Raw genomic sequence first — 27,614 nt, forward strand, 5'->3', positions numbered from 1 at the left:
TAACCCTACAGGCCTGACTCAGAACCACAGCACTCCCACAGGAAACAAGATCCCTGTCTTAACGGCAAAACAAGCTCAGGCTGGATGGGCCAGACAAACGTACACCAGACTGGGGGCCTGCGTTCTATTTCTGCTTCTGTCACTGGACTGCTGGGCAACCTGCCCTGCTCTGTGCCTCTGTTTCCTCACCTGTAAAACAGAGATAATGATACTCACCTTTCTCTGCACATTGCTTTGAGCTCTATGGATGGTAAGCACTAAATATGAAGAATAGTATATGATTGTTCTGGTCCTTCCATCCCTTGTATGGAAGCTGTGGAACATGAACAAGAATTATTTTATTTTATTTTAAATGCAGTTTTACAAATACTTCCACAAAGGGGGGGAGAGGGGAATCCAGAGTCAAAATGTACAACTAGGGCTGGCTCAAAAACTTTCCAGCCACAGTGGTCTCAACACCAAGAGCCGGTTTGTACAACGGGTCCCAACTGTACACTGAACAGTAGAGCTATGAAGTGACCCCGACACAGCATGATAAAAGCAGGCCTCTTTGCCATCACTCATCTCTGAGGCAGCAGCTTTGCAAAGGACTCCCAACCCCAGGCTGTGAAAACAAACCTACAGTGCCAGGAAACCTTACCATGTCTCAGTTCCCTCAGATCCGCTGCACTGATAGAGGCTGTGCATTTATACAGGCAATACCCAAGTGGGTGGACAAGCATATCAGGCTGAGGGTAAGTGGCATAGGAGGTGCACAGAGGAAATTCTGACAGTCATCATCTGCTAGCTTACACAACAACACTTCATTCCTGGTCAGAGATATTTGTCCACTAGGACATTCAAGAGGGTTTTAATCAAAGGATCTGTGTTGTGCAGGGCACCACCTAAGAAATGCACAAAGCGCATGGGTTTGGGGTCACAAAGCTGAGCTTGACCTTTAGCTTTGAGTTGAGGTGGGTCCAGACTGCAGAGATCAGATGCAAACTTCTCTAAACTTAGGATAAGTTTGGATCTGGGAGAGGAGAGGGGCGCGTGTGGGTTGGTTTGCCCCACTGCAGTTACTGGTCAGCTACGACGTTTGGGTCTACAGCAAATGCATGCAAAGTTCAGAGTACTTTGAATCCAGGGGTTGAGTTGGGTCCAGCTCTAGTTCCAAGCTCAAAATGAACCCAAGAACATCAAACAAAACTGAGCTAAATACACTAGGATTTGCCAGACCCAGGTGAGTTGGATGGAAAAAGGTTGGCACCACTTCAAGATGAAGACTGGATTTGATGACCCAGCATCCTCTGTCCCAGCTGGAGGACAAAGGGCTGCAATGCAGTACCCAGGACACACCACATATCATAAGCAGGTTTAATTCTAGCATGTTCCTTTACCAGACCTGCCACAGGAAGCCACCAGGATCACCCATTGCTAGGGCAGGTTCTATTTTCATTATCAAATGATTTGCCACTGGGCTTCCCCACACAGAGAAGTACCAAGAATTCCAAGGTATCTAGTCTCCTTTTGATACCCAGATTATCTGAACATTAATCTAACAGAGACCTGGGTTGTTCTTTAGTACTCTAACTTCCCAGAACCAAACGCCTATGATGGATTCAATCTGGAGAGATGAGGCGCCACCTAACAGACACCAGACACAATTCATGCTACTCTCTGGCCACACTGCATTGGTGTTTGTGTTTCCACATGATCCCTGCAGTGTCTGTTAACCTGGGGCTGACGTCACTTCAAAATAAAGAGTTTCACGTGTCCAACCAGAAGCAGAAACCCCCCTGATGTCAAATGGAGCCCACGGTCGCTCTCTTTGAGAGTGTCAGGGGTTTCGCTCTCTACAGCATGCAAACAGTGTCAAAGCCATTGATTGATGTCCTCATACTAAGCATCACCTTCCAAGGAGAGGGGGATAACACACAAGGATCTCATCGGAGCCAAGGAGCAATGAGCTCCACTGGGAAAGCAGTAGGCATATCTGTACAGCTTTTCTGTTAGTACCAACAAGGTCATTAACATTCTCCCAAAGGATCCAATGCTAATGAGGGGCTCTTTATTAGCCTGGTTACCTGACTAATAAGCACACGCTGTAAAGAACATTCTATTAGCCAAACAGAAGGGTCCTTACAGGACATCCCTGGGGTTCAAGAAGGAGGAGAGTTGCTATGATGTTCCATCCTACCCAGGACTTGTCCCTAGAAAGCTCACCTCTCAGACCTTGGCCCTGCATCACCATGGCCAGGTGTATTTGTGCTGAGTAAATCATTCACAAATGCATCACGCTTTGCTCCTTCCCAGTCAGATGGCTGGTGAGCAGGTTTCTCTGGGGAAGGCTCAGGAGATGCCAATTAGCCTATAAACTGCCATTAGGGAGACACCTGTCCCTGTTTTGATATGCTAATGAATCCAAGGGGCCCTTGGGTTGTGGGAGGTCAGCAGAACACATTGACCAAGCTGCAGACTAGCTTTGAGTTTCTGAGAAAGAGTTGGACCAACGCAGGAGTGTACAGAATAGGCCGGCCTTGTCCAGAAAACTGCTGGCTGGGCGCGCTCGCAGGGTCTTTATTTCACCTGGAGCCTTGTCTATACCAGGAAGAGCATGTCCATTACTGACAGCAGGCCCACATGAACCAGCACCAAGTAGTTTCCCACATGAACGAGCACCAAGTAGTTTAACTGGAAGCACAGCCAAGGATGAACTGTCTCCAGCACCTTTCAGAACCCTAGGATTTGTAATTAGACCTCACGACACCACTCGGCTGTTAGGTCTTTGATGAGACCTGGACGATATGTGTAATGAATTACTGATTCAGATTATTCCTACTCTACATGAGAAGCTTGGGGCTCCCTTGGTGATCTTTCAAAAATGCACTAAACCAACAGGTCCGCCAGTTACCCGAGATCCCAGCAACAACATTTAATTCTCACACACATGGCTACACATCACCCACCTTTTATGGGCAAGAGCTTTGCAGCATGCGCTGATGGAGAAACCTGGGCTATCCTGGACCAAAGTCTGTGGTTGAGTGCAGTGCAAGCTATTGCTCCACACATTTAAAAGCTGCCCATCACTACGGTTTCTGGAGACCCTTAGCAAGGCTCCACTGGCTCTAAGGGTATCTCTACACTTCACTGTAAACCTGGGTCTGTGGGACCCAGGGTTCAGGCTGCAATGTCTAGGCTGGAATAAAAGTCCCACAGAACAGCTGCGGCTGGCCTGGGTTAGCTGACTCAGTCTCACGGGGCTCAGGCTGTGGGGCTATAAAATTGGAGCGAATGTGTTCGGGATCAGGCTGGAGCCCAGGCTCTGAGACCCACCCTTCTCGGGGGAAGATTTTTATTGCAGCGCAGTTGTACCCGCAGTGTTTCCAACCCTATGTCTGAGCATCCACACTGCGTCATAAACCTTGGTTTACAATTGCTAGACCTTGGTCTCACAGCTGTGCTAACGCATCCATACTGCCCTATGCAGACCTTCTGACTTGGGTCTGTGGCTTGAGTTGTGTCCACACTGCAAAATGACACGGCTTGGACCTGAGTAACAGCAGGACTCAGGCTCTGACCCAAGCCCCCACAGGGTCCTAGAACCTGGGTGCTTGCTGACCTGACTCAGACCGATTTGTGTGTGGACAGAAGTGGGCCTTAGACCTGAGTCAGAGTTTGGGCTTAGTGGGCTGTGCAGATGTACCCTAAATGGCTCCTCCACAATACACACCCATCCATACAGTGTCAGAATGGCTCAGCGTGACTGGGCACAAGAGCCCTGGGGAGCATGCCAGGTTCACCAATATTCAGATTACCAGTGCCATTTTTGACCCCTTACTTATTATTTTTCATGCGGTTGTTCCAAATCCTCTATTTGTGTTCAGTTAATTTCATTAAGCTAAGATCCATCTAAGCAGACAGAAAACAAGCTCAACCTGATGCAATTCACCTTGCAGCATTACTGGAACATTTTCAGTCATGTTTTAATTAGTCACAGGTCTTGGTCGCTTGAGCTTCGTGCTGTATACATCAGCTCGGCATCTCTGCAGCCCCCCTTAAGTAACCGGCAGCGAATACAGACTCCAAAACCAAGAAAGAGTCCTCTGAATTTTAGAAAGTCAGCGTGCTCTGTCCCCATGCAAAGGGTGTTAGACGAATGGGACCAGGAATGGAAACACATGTCTCTCAAAGACACAAAAGGGTTGCATGAAATATTGCTGGGGGCAGAGGATGAATTCATGCAGAAAGGGGCTGAAACTTTATATAGCAAATATACTAAACCAATTAATGGGGATCAACCATCAGACCTGGCCTAGTTTAAATTAATTCTGAATAAGCTATGGAGGAAAATGGCTGTGATCATTTCTTCCATCCTACAGCTAAGTTGATCACAGACTGATCTGCTTTTCGGGTCCTGTTTCTTCCTTTTGGAACTGAGGACTGTTTCTTTAACACAAGGATCTGGAAATCTCACTACAGGTGACCACTACACCCAAACTGCCAAGTTCACATACACATAGTAAAAGAGCTTTGCTAAGTAACCAATATGCTTGGCTTTGGTGTGATTCGCAGTTTACAAGCCTAAAGCATGTGATGTGAACAATAAAAGTCTAATTTAAACTCCAGGAGTCCAGGGCAGAAGTAAAAAATGTGCATGCAACTGCAGTGGCTATGACCGCGCATGCAAATGAGATGTTTGCACACACAAATAATTAAATTGTTCTTTGGGGCCTGCAAATATCCAACTCATGTGTTCAACCACGATAGCTGGCAGTGCAAATTAACTACACATGTTTTATATGGGATCCTAGACTCCCAGGCCAGATCCACAGCTAGCATAAATCATTATTGCTGCATTATGGAGCAACGCCAGCCTACGCCAGCTGCAGGACCTGCCTGGATGAGTTTTGGAACTCAGGACCTTACAGTGTAATGTACATGCAGCGGGCTCTGCTTCTGCTCTGGGATTTCCCTGCTATGCTCTCACTGAAATTCTACTTTAATACCACTGGGAGTCACATGGTGAGCAGCCCTGAGGATGGAGGAAAGTAGACAGCCTAAAATAACTAGTTAGTTTTAAACATTCAGAGTTTATAGCTGATATTGAAATTCCCAGCTGTGGCTAGAGCCTTTCATTGGACAATGGGTACCATGACCTTTCAAGCTCCGGTTGCCTGCTTTGCTGAACTACAGACCCAAGAAACTCTACTCTTCATGTAAAGAGAAGCTGGCAGAAGAAGCCTGGATGATGCAGCTGATCAAGGATCCAATCCTGTAAGTCATACTCCTGGGAGAATATCTTACTCATACAGGCAACTTCAACAAAGCCACTCTAGTGAGTGAGGGATGCAGGATCTGGGCCTGAGCCATATGAACACACACAAAACAACATATAAAAGATACATCAGGAGTTCCATTTTCCCTTCTTTCAGGGGTCGATCCTACAAGGTGATGAGCGCTCCATCTCCAATCCAGCAAAAAGACCTGAGCACATGAGACCCATTGGAGTTAATGATGCGTTTAAAGTCAAGAACATGCTCAAGGGCTCTGCTGGATCAGGGCCAGAGTGCTTAGCTCCCTGCAGAACCAAGCTCTCCTGCACTGCTTTGGATTTTATTGTTGGTGACGGATCTTTGCTTCTCTGCATTTTGAACAAATATGGGACAGAGAATAATAAATCACTCGGAAGAATCCGTGGAGCAACATGGAAGTTGTGAGCAGCTCCAGACTTCTCCCTCTGCTACTGCATTTCCTACCATGCGCTCCGGAGACCATCTCTACTTGTTTTGCTCCATTACAAACTCTCACGCTCACATGGGAGGCATGGCCAAGGGATCAAAACCCACCAGGAAATGAGCTACTCCAGTGTGCAGCTCTATCCCACTGTCAGCAGGGCTTTGAAGGCATCTGTGCTATTTCACTGTGCACAGCAGTATGCTTCTCATTAACAGTAGCACTAGTAACACTGTGGCTACACTGTGTGGTTTTCTGTGCAGAAGGAACACGCTCAGGTATTCAGGGGAGCCAAAGGGAAACAACAGGCCTCTTGGGAGCACTCACGGGGAAACAACAAAGAGCAAAGCAGGGTGTTTGGATTTCTAACTAAGATCTTCTTTCTGCACATGAAAGTAAAGAATGGCCAACTCAGAATGAGAAGACCTATGGTGAGACTCACCATGCCCACCGAGATGGTCACACGGCTCCTCAGCTGCCAGCTCCTGCAGGCAGGGACGGCGTCCTCATCTGTCGGACGAGGCGGCTGTTGTGTACTCCCGAGCAACATGAGGTGCACTCTAGACAACTTGCATTACTCAGCCCTTAAATAAATATGTGGCAGCAACCAGTGAACTGTACAGCTGGAGCTAAACAAAGGCCTGGATTTGCAACCACGGTGGAGCTGGACTACAGATACTAATCAGGAGTCATTAAGGTCTTGTCTACATACAGCAGTTGTAGCTATACCAATACAAACCCCTCCTCCCTGCCTTAAGCATAGGCGTAAGTGCACTGCTATCAAGGTGCGGATCTCAAAGCTAATAAAGGAACCGCTGTTCCCCGCTAAAGCACCTTTAACCTGGATAACTGCATCTATAGTAGGGGTTGCACTGGTATAACTATATCCATTAAAAAAACCACCCCACTCCTCACTGAAATGGTTATACTGGTACAAGAACTGCGTGTGGAGCAGAAAGCTGAGGGGCATTTCTCTCCAGTGCTCAGCAGGGGGAGATCCTCCCTCTCTTGGTTTCATTCATCAGAAGGCAGGCAGTCACACCTGACAATTCGCTAAGAGGCACCGATGGGACCAAAATTACTCTCCCCCTCACCCCCATGGTCTAATGGCCCACTATACCCCAGTACTGACTGATTGGATCCTATGTATTCTGTTGGGCTCATCAGCCCTTTATTAGCAGTCCCCGTGTCCCATTACTTTATAGGTGCGTCACTTTCCAGCTCTGTGTCGTCCCTCCAATCACCCAGGAAACCAGCCAGCGCCCACGCAGGATGAAGGCTCAAGCACACAGCTGAAGATTTAATACGCTGCAGCCCGTTCTTCCAGTTGCCCGGAGAAAACACACACAGCACAAACATTTTCGATTGGTCATTTTAAAGATTTTTCCAGAACATCAGATACTGAAATTAGCAAATCAACCATGAACCAAAGGCAGCGGTCGAACAAATACGCAAGGCAAGAGAACACTCCGATACAGAGAGTGAGTGAGCTGGCCTGGTTTACGTACACTCTGCTTTAATGGGGAGAAGGTTAGAGAGAGAGAGAGAGAGAGAGAGCCCCCTCCCACCCTTTCTCTGTCTTGTCTATTTCAACGCTAAGCTCTTTAGGGCCGGAACTGTCTCCTATTACCCATGTACACAACACCTAGCAGAGCGGGCCCTGATCTCAGTTGGGATCCCGTGGCACCACTGTAATACAACAGAACGAAACAAGAACAAAAACCACCCTCTAACAACATAAAGTAACTACAACAGCCAATCATTTTTTAATGGTGTCCTACATACTTGGGGGTAAAACTTGACAGAGAGGACTCTGTCCTTCTGACAACACATCAAGAAGACCCGTGCTAAAATCCAGTCGAGAGCTGAACTCCTCTCCAAGACTGCTGGTTGCTCATGGGGCACCAGCACGCAACCTGATCACAGATCACATGGGAACGACTACAATGACCACAGGGTACGGGCATTGGACCAGGGCTGTCTCGCCTCGTGGGGAGGAGGGGGCGAGGAGTCAGGTATTGGGCTGCTAGGCTCAGCGCTGGGAAGAAACATTATCTAGAACAGCAGTTCTCACCCAGGGGTCCGCGAGCCCTCTGGCTAAAACCCAGAGTGCGAGCCCTGGCACCCACCGCAGCGGGGCTGAAATCCTAAGGCCCAGTGTCCCTCGCCGCGTAGCTGAAAACCTGAGCCCTGGAGCCCCCAATGCGGGGCTGAACACCTGAGCCCTGGAGCCCCCAATGCGGGGCTGAACACCTGAGCCCTGGAGCCCCCAATGCGGGGCTGAACACCTGAGCCCTGGAGCCCCCAATGCGGGGCTGAACACCTGAGCCCCGGCACCCACCATTGCGGGGCTGCAACCTCGAGCCCCAGCGCCCATCATGGGGCTGAAACCTTGAGCCTTGTCACGGGGCTGAAATCCTGAAACCCAGTGTCCCTCGCTGCAGGGCTGAAACCCCGAGCACTGGTCTCCCCCCTACCCCACTGCCATAGGCGCCGACTCTGTGGGTGCTCTGGGGCTGGAGCACCCATGGAGAAAAATTGGTGGGTGCTCTGAACCCACCGGCAGCTCCCCGCCCCGCCCCAGCTCCACCTCCTCCCCTGAGCGTGCCGCGTCCCCTAGCTCCCAGCGCTTGCAGCCACAAAACAGCCGTTTCGCATGGTAAGCTCTGCGAGGGAGGGAGCTACCCCTGCCCGCACATAGGCCCCAGCTACCCCATTCCTGTACCCTGAGCAACCTCCTCCTGCCCCCTGAGCTACCCCCTGCCCACACACAGCCCCTGGCTCCCCACTCCCCGCACCCCGAGCTCCCCCCTGCCCACACACAGCCCCTGGCTCCCCCCTCCCTGCACCCCGAGCTACCCCCCCGCCCACATACAGTCCTTAACTCCCCCCTCCCTGCACCCCGAGCTACCCCCCCGCCCACATACAGTCCTTAACTCCCCCCTCCCTGCACCCCGAGCTACCCCCCGCCCACACACAGCCCCTGGCTCCCCCCTCCCTGCACCCCGAGCTACCCCCTGCCCACCCACCGCCCCTAACTCCCCCCTCCCGGCCCCCGTGCTACCCCCTACCCACACACTGCCCTTAACTCCCCCCTCCCTGCACCCTGAGCTCCCCCCTCCCACACACAGCCCCTGGCTCCCCCCTCCCTGCACCCTGAGCTCCCCCCCCCCAACACACAGCCCCTGACTCCCCCCTCCCTGCACCCTGAGCTACCTCCCGCCCACACACAGCCCCTGGCTCCCCCCTCCCTGCACCCCGAGCTACCCCCCACCCACACACAGCCCGACTCCCCCCTCCCTGCCCCTGGCTCCCCCCTCCCTGCACCCTGAGCTCCCCCCTGCCCACACACAGCCCCTGACTCTCCCCTCCCTGCACCCTGAGCTCCCCCCTGCCCGCACACAGCCCCTGGCTCCCCCCTCCCTGCACCCTGAGCTCCCCCCTGCCCACACACAGCCCCTAACTCCCCCCCCCCCGCACCCTGAGCTCCCCCCCACCCACACACAGCCCCTGGCTCCCCCCTCCCTGCACCCTGAGCTACCCCCCACCCACACACAGCCCCTGGCTCCCCCCTCCCTGCACCCTGAGCTCCCCCCCAGCCACACCCAGCCCCTGACTCCCCCCTCCCTGCCCCCTGAGCTACCTCCCGCCCACACACAGCCCCTGTCTCCCCCCTCCCTGCACCCTGAGCTCCCCCCCCCCCACACAGCCCGACTCCCCCCTCCCTGCCCCCGAGCTCCCCCACTGCCCACACACAGCCCCTGGCTCCCCCCTCCCTGCACCCTGAGCTCCCCCCTGCCCACACACAGCCCCTGGCTCCCCCCTCCCTGCACCCTGAGCTCCCCCCTGCCCACACACAGCCCCTGGCTCCACCCTCCCCGCACCCTGAGCTCCCCCTGCCCACACACAGCCCGACTCCCCCCTCCCTGCACCCCGAGCTACCCCCCACCCACACACAGCCCCTGGCTCCCCTCTCCCTGCACCCCGAGCTACCCCCCGCCCACACACAGCCCGACTCCCGCCTCCCTGCCCCCGAGCTACCCCCGCCCACACACAGCCCGACTCCCCCCTCCCTGACCCCGAGCTACCCCCCACCCACACACAGCCCCTGGCTCCCCCCTCCCGGCCCCCGAGCTACCCCCTGCCCACACAGCCCCTAGCTACCCCCTGCCTGCACCCTGAGCTCCCCCTGGCCTCCCACAGCCCGACTCCCCCCTCCCTGCCCCCCGAGCTACCCCCCGCCCACACACAGCCCCTAACTCCCCCCCCCCGCACCCTGAGCTCCCCCCGCCCACACACACAGCCCCTGGCTCCCCCCTCCCTGCACCCCGAGCTACCCCCCACCCACACACAGCCCCTGGCTCCCCCCCCCCGCACCCTGAGCTCCCCCCCGCCCGCACACAACCCCTAACTCCCCCCCCACACCCTGAGCTCCCCCTGCCCACACACAGCCCCTGGCTCCCCCCTCCCTGCACCCTGAGCTACCCCCCTGCCCCCACACAGCCCAACTCCCCCCTCCCTGCACCCTGAGCTCCCCCCTGCCCGCACACAGCCCCTAGCTCCCCCCTCCCTGCACCCCGAGCTACCCCCCCCCCACACACAGCCCCTGGCTCCCCCCTCCCTGCACCCCGAGCTACCCCCCGCCCACACACAGCCCCTGACTCCCCCCTCCCTGCACCCCGAGCTACCCCCCGCCCACACACAGCCCCTGACTCCCCCCTCCCTGCACCCCGAGCTACCCCCCTGCCCACACACAGCCCCTTGCTCCCCCCTCCCTGCACCCCTAGCTCCCCCCCACCCACATACAGCCCCTGACTCCCCCCTCCCTGCACCCCGAGCTCCCCCCCACCCACACACAGCCCCTGACTCCCCCCTCCCTGCCCCCTGAGCTACCTCCTGCCTACACACAGCCCTTAGCTCCCCCCTCCCTGCACCCTGCCCACACAAAGCCTCTAGCTATCTCCTCCCTGGACCCTGAGCAGTTTTCAAACTTTTTGAGCTGAACCCCCAGACAGACTGGGTGGTCTGCTGAGGTGAGTCGGGGGTAAAGGTGGCACTGCCTCCCTGGACACTGCTGTGCAGAGCTGGCCCAAGCCCCGCCAGCCCCTGCCCCCCCAAAAATAGAAGTCAAACTAAGCCTACGCCTGAGGGCCCACAGCCAGGCCAGAGCCCCAAGTCCCCACCACCCGTCCCCTGCTGGGCCCTGGAGTTTTTATAGCATGTTGAGGGGGGCCTCAGAAAGAAAAAGGTTAAGAACCCCGATCTAGAAGTTAGACAAAGCATGAGGAGTCGGGAAGACCCGTAAATTCTAGTCCCAGGTCTGGGAGATCTAGATTTTAAAGCAGGGGACTGCTACTCAGGACTCCTGGGTTCTATTTCCAACTCAGCAGCTGCCATCCTGCGTGACTCTGCACACGTCATTTCTGTATCTCTGTCAAATGGCCACTGGTAGACTGTGAGAACTGAGTTACATTTGTAATATGCTTGGAAATCTTTGGATAACAAGGAAAAATTATTATTTCAATGAGCAAATTATCCATTGAACAACAGAGGGCCCCATTCTAAAAAACAGAATTCTTCCCATGCAGGAGCAAATGGAGTTTTCAAAGTGCAATTATTACGCAGATGAAAGGACAGGGGAGATTTGCTTCCTGTCCTGGATTGTTGGCAACAGAGTAAAAGAGAATATTTGGAACCCGCTGATGCTATAAAAGGCCTGGTCTACAGCCTTTCTACATCAATAAGAGCCCTTGTTTGTATGAAGGGCTGCAAATCGGGTAAAGTTTAATGCCCGAAGCACGTGTACATGACAGGTCAATATTAACTCAGCTGGTCTGCTTTACAGGTCTGCATTTTGGGACCTAATATACATTGCTTGTGTGACCAAAAGGCTGAGAATGGTTCATTTTGTATGATCTATTGCTGTTGCTTTGTCTCCACTCCCTAGCAGGTCATAGCAATACACGCACCTCACTTTACAATTCAAAAGCGCCAAACAAATATTAATTAGTGCTTAGAAGGGTGCAGTGACTTGCCCAAGGTCACACAGGGAGTCAGTGGCACCAGAGCCAAAGAGAACTCAGGAGGAATTGCTGTAATACAAACAATAACGAGAGACCATTAATTCTCCCCGATTTACACTGATCATCGACCAAAGGACAAACTGGGACATGAGGGTCAGAATTGGTGAGTGCGGCTGTAAGCCACGGTCATTCTGAGCTTCCATTCCCCTTCGAAACCTGATCCAGCCCTTCTAAGCTAATTGCTTTACAGCACCTAACAACCCTTTTACCAAAATGTTACTCTGATCCTTTCAGCTGTCAGCCAGTCAGTTTTTACTCTTCCCTAGAACTGTGTTTTGTTTTTTTCATAAAGAGATAGATAATTCAATCGCTAACCTAAAAGAAACCCGTCCTGCCCACTGGAAAATGTAATAAAGTCAGAACAATTTTTTAAAAAGCAATTAGGTTTCCTGGCCAATAAATCTCCAGTTTCACCACCTGTAAAAACCAACTCCCCACTCTGATCCACTGTTTTCTTTACATGTGTTTCAGTTCCAGCTCTCTCAGTCTTCATGTCCCCTCCCCCCATAACTTGGATTGGTCTCTAGTGGCGTTTAAAACATTTCATAGGGTGATTTTTTATGGGCCCAGTTTGATAACACATAGTCCAGCTCCCACACTTTTGAAGTACAGAAGTCAGACCTATTTTGGTTTGAATTGGATCCTTAGGAGAAATCCAAAAGTGACTTCTCAGCATGGTTGCATCTGAAGCTGAGAAGTACATTGACTCCCTGCATTAAGGAAGAGTGAAATTCTGCCCATTGGATCACACTTTGGCCCACTGCATTGTGAGGCTCAGTAAACACACTACGATATCAGATCACAACTACGCAACATCACCATCACAATTCAACACCAGGACATCAACTGGAATGCCATTTAGCAAGTATCCAGTTCTGCAAGGCTGCATTTCACTACCCTACCAATTGCCATCTACTGGACAGATACAAGAACTGCTCAAATGTGTCTCATGCTCTGTATTGCTAGCAGAGATTCTCTTGGATCTCATTTGTTGAAAACCCTTGTTTTTAGAGCAGTAAGACCAGAGGGTGATCTCTGCATCTCCTGTGAAGTACCAAATGGTCATAGCAACAACCATGAAGTCTGACTTGGCTACTACAATATATTAAAGGGATGATTCCAATCCCATTAAAGCCACTGGGAATTTTGCCACTGACTTCAGCTACCACAGGAACCCTAATGCACCAGATCTAACTAAGACAATGAGAGACATCACTGTTGTTGCTGAGTAATTGGAATGTTTTTTCCTTACTGGTCGCAGAAACACTTCTATAGTTGGATCTCAGCAAACATCACCGTCCAGGCACCAGTTTACATTAAATAGTCTACACACTTACTCTGAAACTTGATTAAGATAGTTGGGCTTTTGCCTGAGTCATTGATTCAATGGACTAATAAAACAACCACACACACATACACGGTCTCTGTGAGGAGTCACTTTTCAAAGCCAGATTATACTTCCACTCTGCTGTGGATGAAGGGCCTGCAATTTTTTCTCCCTAGTAGCAAAAATTCTACATAGGTGGAAAAACTAGTAATTTTACAAGCAATCAGGATATGGGAATTAATCACAAACCTCCGCAGTCAGAGGTGCCGGCCTGTTGCATTCATCAGATTTCATACTGAACTGTAGGTCGTCATGACAACCCTATTTCAAAAGAGGACAAGTACATTGCTACCTTTACTTCATTTTACATTCATAATGCAGGCAGCTAAGATTAAAGGAGACAGTGGGAACACTTAAGCAAATTTAAGGCTTGATCTAGCAATCCTTCCTCACATTAGTCCTCCAACTGATTTAAGTGGCTCTACTCTTGAGAGCAAGGTTTCAAGAATGGGCCTTTATCTTAAATTGTGGTATTTTAAAATCTTATATTATTACCTAACCCTAAAAATGTTTATGCCTCCATGTAAAATATACACAACCTGAACTAATATTTATTACATACACACATAACGATAAGCATATTACAAATAGTACTGATTGATTAGTTACAGTGAAATTACACTTATATTGATAAAGGAGTGGACCAATATTAAGGATCCATAATTAAGATTAGAATGAGTTTACAATAAAACTTTGATTTACTGGGATTTGATTTATAACACCTTGGTACCCTTTGTTAAATGCAAATGCAAACTCTCTTACAGAACCATCTTTATTTTTCTATCACTGGTATTTTTTTATGTTCATATTTCATTTTGATTAATATAACCTACACCCATTTATATAAATGTTTGTCCTTTAGCTAAACAACCCAACACTCAACGAACTCATGGAAAACATGGGCTGAGCAGTTGGTTACTTAATCTGGGTTTTACACTGTACCTGCCAGACCATCTTCATATCTGTCTTGGCTATTGAGTGGTCAAAAAAATATTACAGCAGTGCATTCTTTCTGTACTCAGCAACATTGTATAGCTCTCCCCTGGGAAATGACTATCCAAGAGCACCCATGCATGCCGAAACCCTCTAAGGATTAAGGAACATTATTATTGCAGTGCATAGAGGTCCCAACTGAGATCGAGCCCCATTGGGCAGGGCGCTGTATATACTCACAATACGAGACATTGCCTGTCTCCGAAGAGCTAACCGTTTAAACAGCCAAGGCAGACTCAGACTGAGTGGGAGGGAATCAGAGGTAGAGAGAGAAGAAAGGACTTGTCCAAGGCCACCCAGCAGCTCCGTGGCAGAGCCGGGAATACCTTGCCTCTCACAGTTTCCAATCTAAGGCCCTGATTCTGCATGATTCCAGCATCCAGGCTGTGGCCGATCACTGCACCTGCATGAAGCCCCACTGAATGGAATAGGGCCTGAAGTACACAAGACAGACAACAGATGGGGGAAAGGGGCACCACTATTCCCATTTACAAGCAGGAATTCAACAGAAGTATCAAAGGCAGCATGGGAACTGAGCCCATTTCTCCATAGTCAAAATCCGCTACCTTACTCATGAGTCAATCCTATGACATTTACATTTATTATGAGACTGATGAAACCTCAGGCAGAGTACATAAGAACGGCCATACTGGGTCAGACCAAGGTCCATTTAGCCCAATATCCTGTCTTCTGACAGTGGCCAATGCCAGGTGCCCCAGAGGGAATGAACAGAACAGGGAATCATCAAGTGATCCTTTCCCTGTTGCTCATTCCCAGCTTCTGGCAAACAGAGGCTAGGGACACCATCCCTGTCCATCCTGGCTAATAGCCATTGATGGACCTATCCTCCTTGAATTTATCTAGTTCTTTTTTGAACCCTAGACTTCACAACATCCTCCGGCAGAGTTCCACAGGTTCACTGTGTGTTGTGTGAAAAAATACTTTGTTGGTTTGTTTTAAACCTACTGCCTATTAATTTCATTTGGTGACCCCTAGTTCTTGAGTTATGAGGAGTAAATAACACTTCCTTATTTACTTTCTCCACATCAGTCAGGATTTTACAGACCTCAGTCATATCCCCCATTAATCATCTCTTTTCCAAGCTGAAAAGTCCCAGTTTTATTAATCTCTTCTCATACAGAAGCCATTCCATACACCTAATCATTTTTGTTGCTCTTTTCTGAACCTTTTCTAATTCCAGTAAATCTTTTTTGAGATGGGGCGACTACATCTGCACGCAAGATGTCGGAGTACCATGGATTTATACAGAGGCAATATGATATTTTCAGTCTTATTATCTAACCCTTTCCTAATGATTCCCAACATTCTGTTTGCTTTTTTGACTGCCGCTGCACATTGAGTGGATGTTTTCAGAGAACTATCCACAATGACGACAAGATCTCTTTCTTGAGTGGTAATAGTTAATTTAGACCCCATCATTTTATATGTATAGTTGGGATTATGTTTTCCAATGTGCATTGCTTTGCATTTATCAACACTGAATTTCATCTGCCATTTTGTTGCCCAGTCACCCAGTTTTGAGAGATCTTTTTGTATCTCTTCGCAGTGTGCCTGGGACTTAACTATTTTGAGTAGTTTTGTGTCATCTGCAAATTTTGCCACCTCACTGTTTACCCCTTTTCCCAGATCATTTATGAATATGTTGAATAGGACTGGACCCAGTACAGACCCCTGGGGAACACCACTACTTACCTCTCTTCATTCTGAAAACTGACCATTTATTCCTACCCTTTATTTCCTATCTTTTAACCAGTTACCAATCCATGAGAGGACCTTCCCTCTTATCCCACAACAGCTTACTTTGCTTCAGTAATTCCTAGCAAGTCTAGAAGTACAGTATAATAATACTGTAGTCATTTCCCCAAAAATAACTTAGCAGCTTCCCCAACTTTCATTCTGTATCTCCCACAGTCCATTCTCCCCACAATCTTTATCATCATTATAAGCTGTCTACACTAGGGCTTAGGTCGACTTAACCACGTCTCTCAGGGGTTTACATTTTTCACACCTCTGAGTGATGTAGCTGGGTCAGCCTAACTTTCTAATGTCGACCAGCCCTAAGATGGCAGGGAACAGATGGACTGAACAAACAGCTCATTGGAGAGAAGCTGTCAGAAAGATGAACCGTCATCTTGCTGTGTGTGTGTGTGTACAGCACCAAGCACAAAAGAGCCCTCCTGGTTGGGGTCTCCAGACCTTATTGTAATGCACATCCATCATAACTGCAATAGCCAGTTCCCTGTAGGCTACAGAGTCCACAAAACTCTTATATTCTGAGTTATTTTATATCATATCATTGTTGCTCCTGTTTTCCATTCTCCCCTCCTCACTTCTGATCCCATAGGGAACTATTAGCTACCGTGCAGCATTAGGAATACCCATCATCAAGAAATCCCTGCTACTGACATTTTGAAACTAGAACAAAACTATTAACTGTTGTCAGAGAACAGCTGCCTGTAGCTCAAGGTCTGTCTTGGGAGAAAGCTCCTGGGAGTCTGATTTCATAACAACCTGCCTGAGCACGCCTGTTGCCAAACTTTGCATTTAAGCAGAGCTGGCAATAGGCATAATTGCTTAGAGCCTTGAGCAGCTCAAGGGGGCCCCTATTAACTATTAGTATGTGCTGGGGGGAAGGCAAAATATTCCTGTTTAGGGCCCCCAAATGGACTAGCACCAACTCTGCATCTAAGCCTCTCAATCTCCGGAAGCGGGGGAAGAGAGGGAAGTCAGCAGAATGCAAATCAATCCCCCTTCATGTCAAGGAAATGAGAGGAGAACATTTTGTTTTTGCTTCAGTAACTACACTGTAAATGCTTTTCATCCAGGTTCACCTCCGGATTAGAGGCACAGCGGTGGGGCTTTAAAAAAAGCCGCCCCTCCCCATTTGCAAACAGTTCACATGCCATAAAACCAAATGCAGGGAGATCTTACTTAGCATTGTGCTGACTCCAGAGTATATGTAGTGATTTATCACCAGCGTTGGAAGCCTTTTAACAGACGGATCCTCATCGCCTCTAGCCGTGAACTGCTTGTTGAGTCTTTTTTGGGAGGAGGGTGGGAAAGGTCGACCAACTCTTTTGCTTACATCCACGTTAATAAAACATCCCGCATAAAAGTCACTCCGCAGCCTGTGGTTTTGCTCCAGTGACCCAAGCAAAACTGCCGTCCCACCTCACCCACCCCTCCTGCTCGCTGCAGAGAGTGACACTGTCCCAGGCAGGCTGGCACACCCTCGGCGGTTATTGCCCCGGGTTATTTTGCTTTCTTTTCTGAATTTCTAAGTACAAAAACTTCCTGCAAAAGAGGCTTGTGTCCGGGCCGCTCCCAGTCACCCAGCAACAGCGAGCACTTTGCACTGGCAGATTTAAATGCAACATTCCCCATCTTCTGCAACCTCCTCTTTGGGGAGCTGTTTGAAAAATGCCCGCGCCCCGTGACTACATCTAACAGGAGCTACAGCTAATCCTCACCACCCGGCAGGCTCTCTTTGCAAGCGTGGCTGCTATGTTTGGCGCTCACTGATTGCTTAATTGAAGGCTGGAGGCTACAAGTAACCACGTCCCCCGACCCTCTTACCGTGCACACACGTTGGTTGCTACTCCCTTTCCATGCACCCTCGTTGCCCTCTAGCGACAACTGCAAGGATCCAGGAGCCGGGAAGCAGCGAGCTCGCGCCAGTCCCGGCTCCTGCCCAGCCAATCAGAGTAGCCCAGCAGGAGGCAGCCCCAGGGCTGTGCAGCTGGGAGCACGAGCCCAGTCGTTAGCTGTCATCCTGCGTGCAGAGCCGGGCCCAGGGGTCACACCCGGCTGCAAGAGCATTACGAGGCGCATGCAGATTGCCCAGCCTCACCTACTTGCAGGGTGCATGCATGCATGCAGCAGTGTCAGCATTGGAAATTGCATGCGGAGCTGAGCCCTGGCTCACTTGCAGAGAAACGCCAGTGCTGGCTGAGTCGGTCACAGGCTACCAAGTTGGGACACATGAAAAGAAGGGACATGGGAGAGTTTGCATGTAATTGGAACCTGTTGCAAAGTGCTTCATCGGCTGGAAATCTACTTTCAAGTCCCTCCCAAGGAGGGAGACTGGGCCCAGTGTTGCCAGTTTCCCCCACTCCCCATGCCAGTGCTGCTGAAGGGATCTCCTTGCAAAGGAGACAGCCCAGCTACCTCCTCTTTCAAAGCAATGAAACGGCGGAGAACGTTTCCTCGACTCAACCACCTCACTTCCGTATGGTAGATCAAGTCGCTGCACTCAGGGTCTACCCCTTCAAGAAAGGCTCTAAATGTCCTAGGTTTCTAATCCTCTAGAAAGGATGTAGTTTAACATGGAAACTACCACTGACATTACATGCTCAGATTTTAAGACTTTGCTACACAAAACCTGCTGATGTAAATGCAGTGATGTTTGGTTATTTGTCTCCCAATAAATAACCTAATCAATAAATAACAACTGCACCAACATTTTTTTCCGCACGTAGCTGGAGCACCCTCAGTACAAATGGCTACCAAGCTTGTGAAATCTAATCCCGACTTATCATTCATGGACTTTATCACTTTACTGGAGATTTTTTTTCCGGTTGTGCGACCTGTCATGGAGCACATGCCATTAAGTTCTTCCATAATTTCAAAGTTATTATCAATACCTCTGCATGACCCATGCAATGGCAGTGCTGCTGCTTGCTCACTAATAAGGAGGGATGCAGAGCCTGCCGGCAGTCTGAAGCAGACAGAGTTTTGACCATCACTGGCTGATGGCTGGAATGTGGTCTCAGTCCTGTTCCTAAGGCACAAGCATCCACATCACAAAAACATCTCAAGTTTATTTGCTTAGCTGTACTTCATGCTTCTTCCCTCACTCCATGAACCATTACTGAAACCCTTTGCTTTCAAATAGGAAGGGAGAAGAGAAATTCTAGGCATAAGCAGCATTGGGTGAGTCTGGCACCCAAAATAATAACACTGAACACAAAATAGGATTTTTTTCCAATCATGCTTTTCAGTCTGTCTTTTATTTTTAACTCCCCTCTACTCCCCTGCCAATGGGGGAATTTCTGGTTGAAAAGTCAACGTTTAATGTACACAGAAATGCCTGCCTAACTGCTCAGACAGTCTCTACTGACCCTTCTCAGCTCTAAGGAAGGGGAACTGTCAGCCATTCCCTGTGACTCTCTTGCCCTGGCAGCAACATTTCTCTGCCTCCTGCTGCCCAGGGACATCTCTACCTAGGAGTCAGACTCTACCACCTGGGGAGTCACCTCTCCTTAAGTCCCAGCAGCGCCAAGTCCCCAGCTCCCATTGCCCCAGATCCCCTCTCTGCTCTAGGATCATACATAAAAGGAGTGATCAGTGGCAGGGCAGGTCTATGTCCTTAGGCCCCCAGGCTCTCACACAGAGCTCTGCCCATGTACCCAACCCTGCAATCTGCAGGAATGGTAAAAACTTATCAGAACAGCTCCTCCTGCTGGTGACAAAATCCTATGGCCCACAGCCAGCCTGGGAGAGTTGGCAACACAGCAACAATGGCTGCTCACAGGGAATTCCTCCCCCCTCAGCTGGGGGAGCTGCCATCTGAACACTCAGAACCCTCCTTAGTCTCCTGCCTCTACACCCCATAAATCTGTCTTGTGCTTCCCCCTCACTCTCCCTGCCCCCTTTTCACAGTGTCCCTGCTGCTCCTCCCAGCTCCTGCATCCAGTCCCCTGAGCCATGGAGTGGCACGGCACCCATTTTGCCTGTAGGCTGGCTTTAGTCTTACTGAAAATAGGGGGAGGAGACAGCCAGATTTATTAAGGGCAGCCTGACTTCCACATGTGCCTAGACTGTAGGGAAATAGCGACCATCTTGCTGGTGTCAGCCCTATTGACAGTAACAGGAGAAAGCGCTTTTCAGCTGGTTTTCAGGAGACAGGTATAACAAAACAAAAAACAACCAAAAAAGCACCACATCGCAAGAGTCGTGATAACATGGTGAGAATTGGCAGTACTGCATAGGGGTCATTCCCTAATAGGCCCCACCTCCTGTCTCCAGCTAACCCCTATGAGGTTGAAGTAGTGGACTGAGCACAAAGATGGCTGGCCATCAGCACATCTCTTTCCACCTCTGCCACTGACTCACTGAGTGGACTTTGTCTCTGGCTCCAATACCCTGCTAACACACTGCTGTTTAGTACTGACAATACCCCTCCCTTGTAACACTAGCAATGCTTCAGCCCCTCCTGCTGAGTGCTCCAAGAGTGACTGGGAAACACTTCTGTCACTTTCCAGCTGCTAGGGACCAACACACAGTGCCTGCCAGCATACACATTAGTTAACTAAGCCCCCCACAAGCCTCTTCATCCCTCCCCTTTCCCCCAGAAGGCAAGGGTTTTAGTATCTTCTTTTGACAGGTGAAGAAATTGAGGCAGAAAAAGCCTAGTTCAAAATACAGTAACACAGCACACTAAACACATCATTGCAACTCATGATTATTGGTCCAATTCTACTCGTATTTGCGAGGGAAGAGAACACTGAGTAAGAGAACACTGAGTAAGCCCTACATTCCCCCGGGATGCTCAGGGAGAAAATCCATGTTAGGTAATGAGTTATAGACAGGAGGAACATTTACTCTGTTAGGACATCAGGAATCATGCATCATTTACAGACCTTTATGGAGATGAATTTCTGGATCACATGGCAACTTGTGTCACCTCCTGACTTCTCCACATTGCATAAATCATCCCTCTTGCTGACAGGCTGCGGCAACCAGGCTCTACCCCTCCCTCTCATCCAACCAATTACTCAACAGAGGGGAGTCAAAACAGCCTTCTCAAAGTGCCTGTTAGCAGCAGAGGTGCAAGCAGGCCACATATAGGAGTGCCTGAAAGCCCACCAAGCCTGCCCCTGGTCACTATAAATCTGCTAGGCTTGCCTCCAGCATCCATGCTTGAACACTATGACTACATGGACCAGGAGGACCTTAGCCCAAGAGCCCCGGAGGGGAATTAGTGTAGCAAGAGTCCTAGTTGGTGAAGGGAATGATGGGGCTCAGGGAAGCAGAGCTACAGGGTCACTACAGGGCAAAGGAGTGTGGCAGCTGTTGAGAGGCTGAGGTTTTACTAACCCGGGTATATGAAAACAGAATCATTATTTTTGTAACTGGCATAAAAGGTTTTAAACACCAGGCAATTGGGCAAAGGCTGTGGGAGACCTTTGCAAATGGAACAGGTAGCTGCAGGGTGACAGGCAGCAAGCTATAATAACAGAGTTAGTTAGTCCCTGATCCTGCAAAGACTTAGGCACAGGCTCCAATTTACACCCCCTATGAGCATGCGGTGAACTTTACACACTCACAGGGCATAAAATTAAGCCCACGTGCAAATCTCTGCAGGATCAGGGCCGCCAACAGTTACTCTGTTCAGGTTCTTCTACCACTCCCATCACCCGGATCTATGAACTCCTTTTAGCGAGAGTAATTACAGTGTTTGAGCACCATCCCTACGGAGGACTGTGAAAAGAAAAGACAAACCAGCCTGATCTCTTTCCGCTAGGTCAGCCTACCTGTAGCAATGTGATGACGGCTCCCATTTACCGTGTGTATAGTTCAGGGGTCGGCAACCTTTCAGAAGTGCTGTGCCGAGTCTTCATTTAGTCACTCTAATTTAAGGTTCCACGTGCCGGTCATACATGTTAACGGTTTTAGAAAGTCTCTTTCTATAAGTCTATAATATATAACTAAACTATTGTTGTATGTAAAGTAAATAAGGTTTTTTAAAAATGTTTAAGAAGCTTCATTTAAACTTAAATTAAAATGCAGAGGCCCCTGGACCGGTGGCCAGGACCCGGGCAGTGTGAGTGCCACTGGAAATCAGCTCGCGTGCCGCCTTCGGCCCCCGGGCCATAGGTTGCCTACCCCTGGGCTAGTTCCTAGTGTCACTAGCACTCGCCAGCAGAGAGCTCAGGGATGAGTGTTAAGCGGGGACTGGAGCACGAGAGGGGCCTGCTTGGCGAGCTCCTCACCTGCCCTAATGCCTCAGTCCTGCCTCAGCAGCAGCCCCCTGCGGGGTTACTTCTCCTGCTGGGAGCCCCTGGCGCCCCGCGCGGGCCGGGGGCTGTGGGCTAGGGCTGCCCGCACAGAGCCCGGCAAGTGGCCTCAAGGCCGGGACAGGCGAGCTCTGACGAGCTCGAGCACCAGGCCAGGCTCGCCCTCAGCGGTGCAGTGGGCTCTGGCGCCGCGTTAGGGCGGGTCACACCCGTTAGCGACGGCGGGGGGAGGCCCCTGGGGTGTCCAAGGCGGCAGGCCCGTCGCCTTGGAGACGGAACAGCCCCGCGTCTGCAGCGCGGGGCAGTGCCCGGCCCTCGAGGCGGGGACACGGACTATTTGTTCTTGCGGAGGGCGCGGGTGCCGGTGCTGAGTCGCTGCCATGGAGACGCGTCCCGAGGGGGAGGGGGCGCCGGCGGCGCGGGCCGGGCCCTAGAGAGAGGCGGCGGCGGCTCCGGGGGGAAGGTGACCTCCGGCCCCGGGGGGAGGGGCTGTGGGGGCAGGACTAGGGGGCTGGAGAGTAGGGGCCAGCAGGGACGGGGGGGGGGGGTCTATAGGAAGTAGGGGTCTGGGGCAGGGACAGAGTCTCTGGGGCTCTCTGGAGAATAGGGGCCGGGGGGGGGAGGGACTCTGGGGCGTTGACTCCAGGGGTTAGGGCCTGGGAGAACAGGGGTCTCTGGGGGCAGATCAGTCTGGGGAGTAGGGGCCAGAGATCTATGACAGATCACTAGAGTGTGTGATGGGGGCAGGGGCTGGGGGGACTGAGGACTTGGGGGGTGGGGCTCTGGGGTCAGGTCCTGAGGGCTCTAAGGAGTAAGATGCAGGGGGACAGACTTGGAGGCGTGGGGGAAGGGTGATGCAGAAGGGAGTGGACTGAGTGGACTGCGGGGGAGGGGGGGCAGGCGCTGAGCGGGATGTGGGGCCCTGCGCTGGGAAGATGGTGGACTTTGCAGCAGATGAAGGGGGCACCGAAAGGCCCTTCAACAAGTCTTTCCCCCTATTTGCAGGCTCAGCAGTAGCTCAGTGTGAGAGCCAGGGTGTGCCCCATGAAGGAGAGCCCAGGATGCAAGGGGGTGCAGGAATTGCTGCTTGGCAAGGAGAAAGGCAAGGCCAACAGCAAGCAGCCAGGTAAGGGGATCCTAACCCCTACGCCATACTCATCCCCACCACAGGCCACAGGCAAGAAGAAGCCAAAGAAGAAGAAAAAGAAAGCAGACCAGGATGACAGTAACACCAGGAGCAGTGGGCATGGCAGCAGCCCCTCCGCCTCTGAGGAGACAGGTTAGCAATGCTGTGTTATAGCAATGGGTGCCAGTGGGCACAGCACCTGGAGGATGGGGGCACAGCCTGCAAGGAGTGGATGGGAGGCAGGTGTGCATGGTGGAAAGCAGCTGTCACTTCTCAAAGGCCACACTGCTTCTGGCAGTGGCCAGGTTGTCTTTTGCATAACATATCGCTAGCTCCAGTGGGCCCAATGCTCCAGTGCCTTGGACCATCACTTATACCAGTATATGGAAGATGTTACCAAATGAGAATGGCAGTTTTATGCCCTTTGCTTGGTGCACATGACCACACAAAGGGTAAGGTAGTGGAGAATCAAGTCTGTCTCCAGTTTGCTATCCTTGTTGTTAGTAAGGGAAGTGCATTATCACCTTTAGAGGTTATGGGTATAATTACTGTGTGTACTGATCAGCCAGAATATGTACAGATTGCCTGCTATACCCGTGTGCGTGTTGGAGAGTGTGATGCTCTGCACCTCGGAGGAACACCCTACACCCCCATGTTCATCCTTATGATTGTGTGGTACCCAATGCAAAGTTTGTCATGTCTGGTGTCTTCAGAAGGCTCATGATGCACTGAGCATTGTTGTTATAGTAAAGTTATAGGTTGTAATTTCATGTATATAGTTATGAGGCTGAAAATGTGTCCTGATGGCTTAAAACAAGCCCAGGCAAAACTGTCCAGGAACCGAGGAGCAGTTCACACCTCATCAGGGCATGTAAGGGACAAACCCAGCCCAGCCCCACAGGAACAAAGAACACTAGCCTAGGCAGCAACAGAGGATCTGTTGGACTCTCAAGTGAGTCACCCCCGTCCCTTGGTCAGTTTGGGATACAATGAGGTAATGCTTAGCTGACCCTGAAGGGGGCTGGCAAAGCCAAGAGGGAAGAAAGAACATGATAAAAGGGAGAGATGTTTGCCATGCTCTTCCTCTCTCTTCCACCTCCATCTATAGACATCACCACACCAAGTGACTGAAGTGCTGATCAAAGGTGAAAGCCTGGCTGAAGGGCAACCAGCCAGCCTGTGGTGAAAAGCATCTAAGTTTGTAAGGGCATTGAAAGTGTAACGAGCAGCTTAGAATGCGTTTGCTTTTATTTCATTTGACCAAATCTGACTTGTTATGCTTTGATTTATAATCACTTAAAATCTATCTTTGTAGTTAATAAATTTGTTTATTTATTCTACCTGAAGCACTGAGTTTGGTGTGAAGCATGTCAGAAACAGCCCTTGGGATAACAAGCCTGGTACATATCAATTTCTTTGTTAAATTGACAAACTTATATAAGTTTGCAGCATTCAGCGGGCATAACTGGACACTGCAAGACAGAGGTTCATAGGGTTGTGCCTGGGACCAGCGATATTGGCTAGTGTCATTCAGTTGCACAATCCAAGCAGCTTACATGCCAGAGGCTGTGCGTGAACAGCCCAGGAGTGGGGGTTCTCACAGCAGAGCAGGGTAAGGCTGTGTCCCAGAGCTGAGGATTGGAGTGTCCTAGCAGATCACCGGTCCAGATAACCCTAGGGGAACGTCACAGAGAGCATGTAATTTTTTGGAATGGGTAGCTATAAATATAGAACCACACAGAGTCTTGAGTTGAGATTGACTTTATTTACCTACCTGTTCATAGTGTAGAAAACGGTTATACTGGGATAATTAGAAATCCTTTTTCACTACTGTGCAGTCATAGTAAAAAAAAGAAGAGATTGGCTGCTGTAGATCCCAGGAAATAAGTTTGGGCTTTTGGTGAGATGGAATCTTGTGCATTTTAGAACCTCCACCTAGAATTATAGCCTGTTAGTACTTTTTGTTGCTTTTATTTTTTTAAACAAATGGTTGATTGGAAGTACATGTAGCTCCCTCATGTGGACTGTAGGAGGCATAGGACAGCTGTTGGAGAGTAGGTAGTTTCATAAAACTGCCACAAGATTTGAGGTAGCTGGATATATTTTTGATTTTCTTTCAGAGCTGAACTACAGTTGGTTGAATGTTCAACATTTAATTGATGCGAGTCAAAATTTATCTGACCTCTAATGAACAGTATTTGGCTTCCTGATACACTAACAGAGTGGGGGTTAATTTCAAAACTTCTTAACGGGGGAGGTTTTCTTCACTTATGTAAAGAAACAGAACTATTAAAGTTATATCAGGCATCTTATTAAAATAACATTACTCACATTACTAAAACATCTCGGCTTTTTTAAAAATCTATTTCGTGAAGTTTAAACTTTAGAAGGGAGCAGGACTAATTTATTACAATGACAAAAGCCAGTTAGAATAACCATTGGTGGAAGCTGAGGCCTAAATGGAGCAAGACTTTAAAAAATAGCTCCAGCACAGCTTGCAAGAGACATTTTTCTCGGTAGTATCTGTTCACTAGCCCTTTAACTGGAGAGACAAATTAAAACTGAAATTAATCCTAGTTGTAGCAGGCGGCAAACTCTCAATCTGATTTTTTGAGGGAGGATACATGAAAACTTTCTCTAGTTTAGGACTGTAAACTTTTTGGCATGGGGACCATCTCGTTTCCCTGGTTGGCAGAGCATTAAAAGCCTGAGGTGGTGTTCAAATAATGGCCACAATTTCTCATGTCAGTTTCTGCCATTCTTTCACCTCAAATGTTTAACATTCACATTGGAAAAAACACAATACTAAAGTGCACACAACTACTTTACAAAAACACAACAGTCATACTGGTCCAATGGGCATGATGCTGGTATCAAAGTGTTATGAGTATGTTAAAAATTCTGCTTACGTACATTTTATATGAGTACAGTAGTTCTATAAATGGCGTCAGTCATTGAGCTAAATACGTATTCCCCCTCAACAATGAGCTTTTATGTGATTGATATTTTGTTAACAAATCTGGTTTCTTGACAGTGAGTCTGTGCTATGTTTAATGATTTTTTATCTGTATCTTTCTCATCACCCTATGAACAGTAAAGCACAGGTGACGGTGATGCCATATAAGCTCTCTGTTAATATTATTTCTCATTTCACCAGATAAACATCACAGCAAAAGCAGGAAGCAGCAGACCCTCTCTGCTCAGTTACTTGAAATAAGCATAAGGAAGGATCCTGACCCAGCACAAGATGCTGTAAAGGGGATTCACACTGATGCAGAAATAAATAAGCTTTTATTATCAGCTTCCACTACTTCAGGCTCTACCCAAACAGAGCAGGACATTTCTGATCAGATCAATGAAAGCCTTCGGTGGGACGGGATTCTTGAAGATCCTGCTGCTGAGGAAGAAAGGCTGCGTATCTATAAACTGAACAGAAGGAAACGCTACGGGTTATATGTCCAGCAACAGCTACCCACAGAGCCATGTTTGACTCTCAAGCATTTCCCGTTACTTCAAACCAAAGATCCATACACAAATAGTGGTCAGACAATAAACCAGGAGGATCGCTCCAGTCCTTATTTTCAGGAAAATAAAGATGAAGAGGTCCTGAATGCTGAGCTAGCTACCAAAGTGTCTGAACTGCAACATGCAGCATTAGCAAATATTTCTCAGGAAGTTGTGTAAACCAGTATTGTTCTCTATTTTATATCTGTATTTAAAACAGTAACGGCAACAAAACCGTTACTTTGAAACTTTGTATATACCTTTGTTCACGGCAATGTTGTTAGTGGGATTAATTCCCCATACTAACAGGGTATTCCGTTTACTTCGGCCAGACCTGTTATAAAACACTACATGGAAAGTGGACAAAAAAACAATTATTTTGATGGTTTTATTAAAGGTTCTCTACATCCTACTACTCTGCCCTCAAGTACCCTCTTACTGCTCATATGTTATTCATAAATAGCAGTGTCCTACTGGATTATCTCAGTGCTTTTCAAACATGAATGCATTAAGCCTCACAGTACCTCTGTGAAGTGGGCAGGTGTTAGCCCATGTTGCAGATGGGGAAATTGAGGCAGTAAGTAGCTAAGTGATTTGATACTGTGCATAGAGACTAGGGTAAGGAATATGCAGATAGGCTTGCCTAGGGTCATATACATTGCAGAATCAGGATTGAAATCCAGGTCTCGGTGCCTGACTTGCTCTTGTGGCAATCTAGACAATACTAGTATCAGAGGGGTAGCCGTGTTAGTCTGGTTCTGTAGAAG

The 27,614-nt window shown here is 49.4% G+C and overlaps 2 protein-coding genes across 11 annotated transcripts in view; one reads left to right on the top strand and one right to left on the bottom strand.

Annotated features, from left to right (window-relative positions):
- RPH3AL (rabphilin 3A like (without C2 domains)) overlaps nucleotides 1-22,430 on the bottom strand; it is a 97,718-nt gene extending 75,288 nt beyond the window's left edge. For 2 of the 9 annotated variants that reach the window (XM_044993733.1, XM_044993724.1), the window contains exon 1: nucleotides 6,158-6,307. The gene's annotated coding sequence lies outside the window, so the exon portion shown is untranslated. Of the gene's footprint in view, nucleotides 1-216; nucleotides 314-6,157; nucleotides 6,309-17,130; nucleotides 17,620-17,775; nucleotides 17,890-21,734; nucleotides 21,755-22,193 lie in introns of those variants that run through there. The other 7 variants (XM_044993727.1, XM_044993728.1, XM_044993730.1 and 4 more) reach the window with 7 other exon arrangements.
- A 138-nt stretch (nucleotides 22,431-22,568) lies between these two features.
- Nucleotides 22,569-27,532, top strand: C19H17orf97 (chromosome 19 C17orf97 homolog). Of its 2 annotated transcripts, none has more exons than XM_044993384.1 (3): nucleotides 22,569-22,680; nucleotides 23,223-23,343; nucleotides 26,501-27,532. In XM_044993384.1, exons 2-3 carry the CDS (start codon nucleotides 23,262-23,264, stop codon nucleotides 27,025-27,027), a joined length of 609 nt encoding a protein of 202 aa, XP_044849319.1. In that variant the 5' UTR covers nucleotides 22,569-22,680; nucleotides 23,223-23,261; the 3' UTR covers nucleotides 27,028-27,532. The 2 variants fall into 2 exon arrangements, with proteins under 2 accessions (XP_044849319.1, XP_044849318.1); XM_044993383.1 differs by having other exon boundaries at nucleotides 23,223-23,496; nucleotides 26,501-27,516.
- Nucleotides 27,533-27,614: the final 82 nt, after the last annotated feature.

Source organism: Mauremys mutica, chromosome 19, assembly GCF_020497125.1.
Source record: "Mauremys mutica isolate MM-2020 ecotype Southern chromosome 19, ASM2049712v1, whole genome shotgun sequence".
Classification (NCBI taxonomy): domain Eukaryota; kingdom Metazoa; phylum Chordata; order Testudines; family Geoemydidae; genus Mauremys; species Mauremys mutica.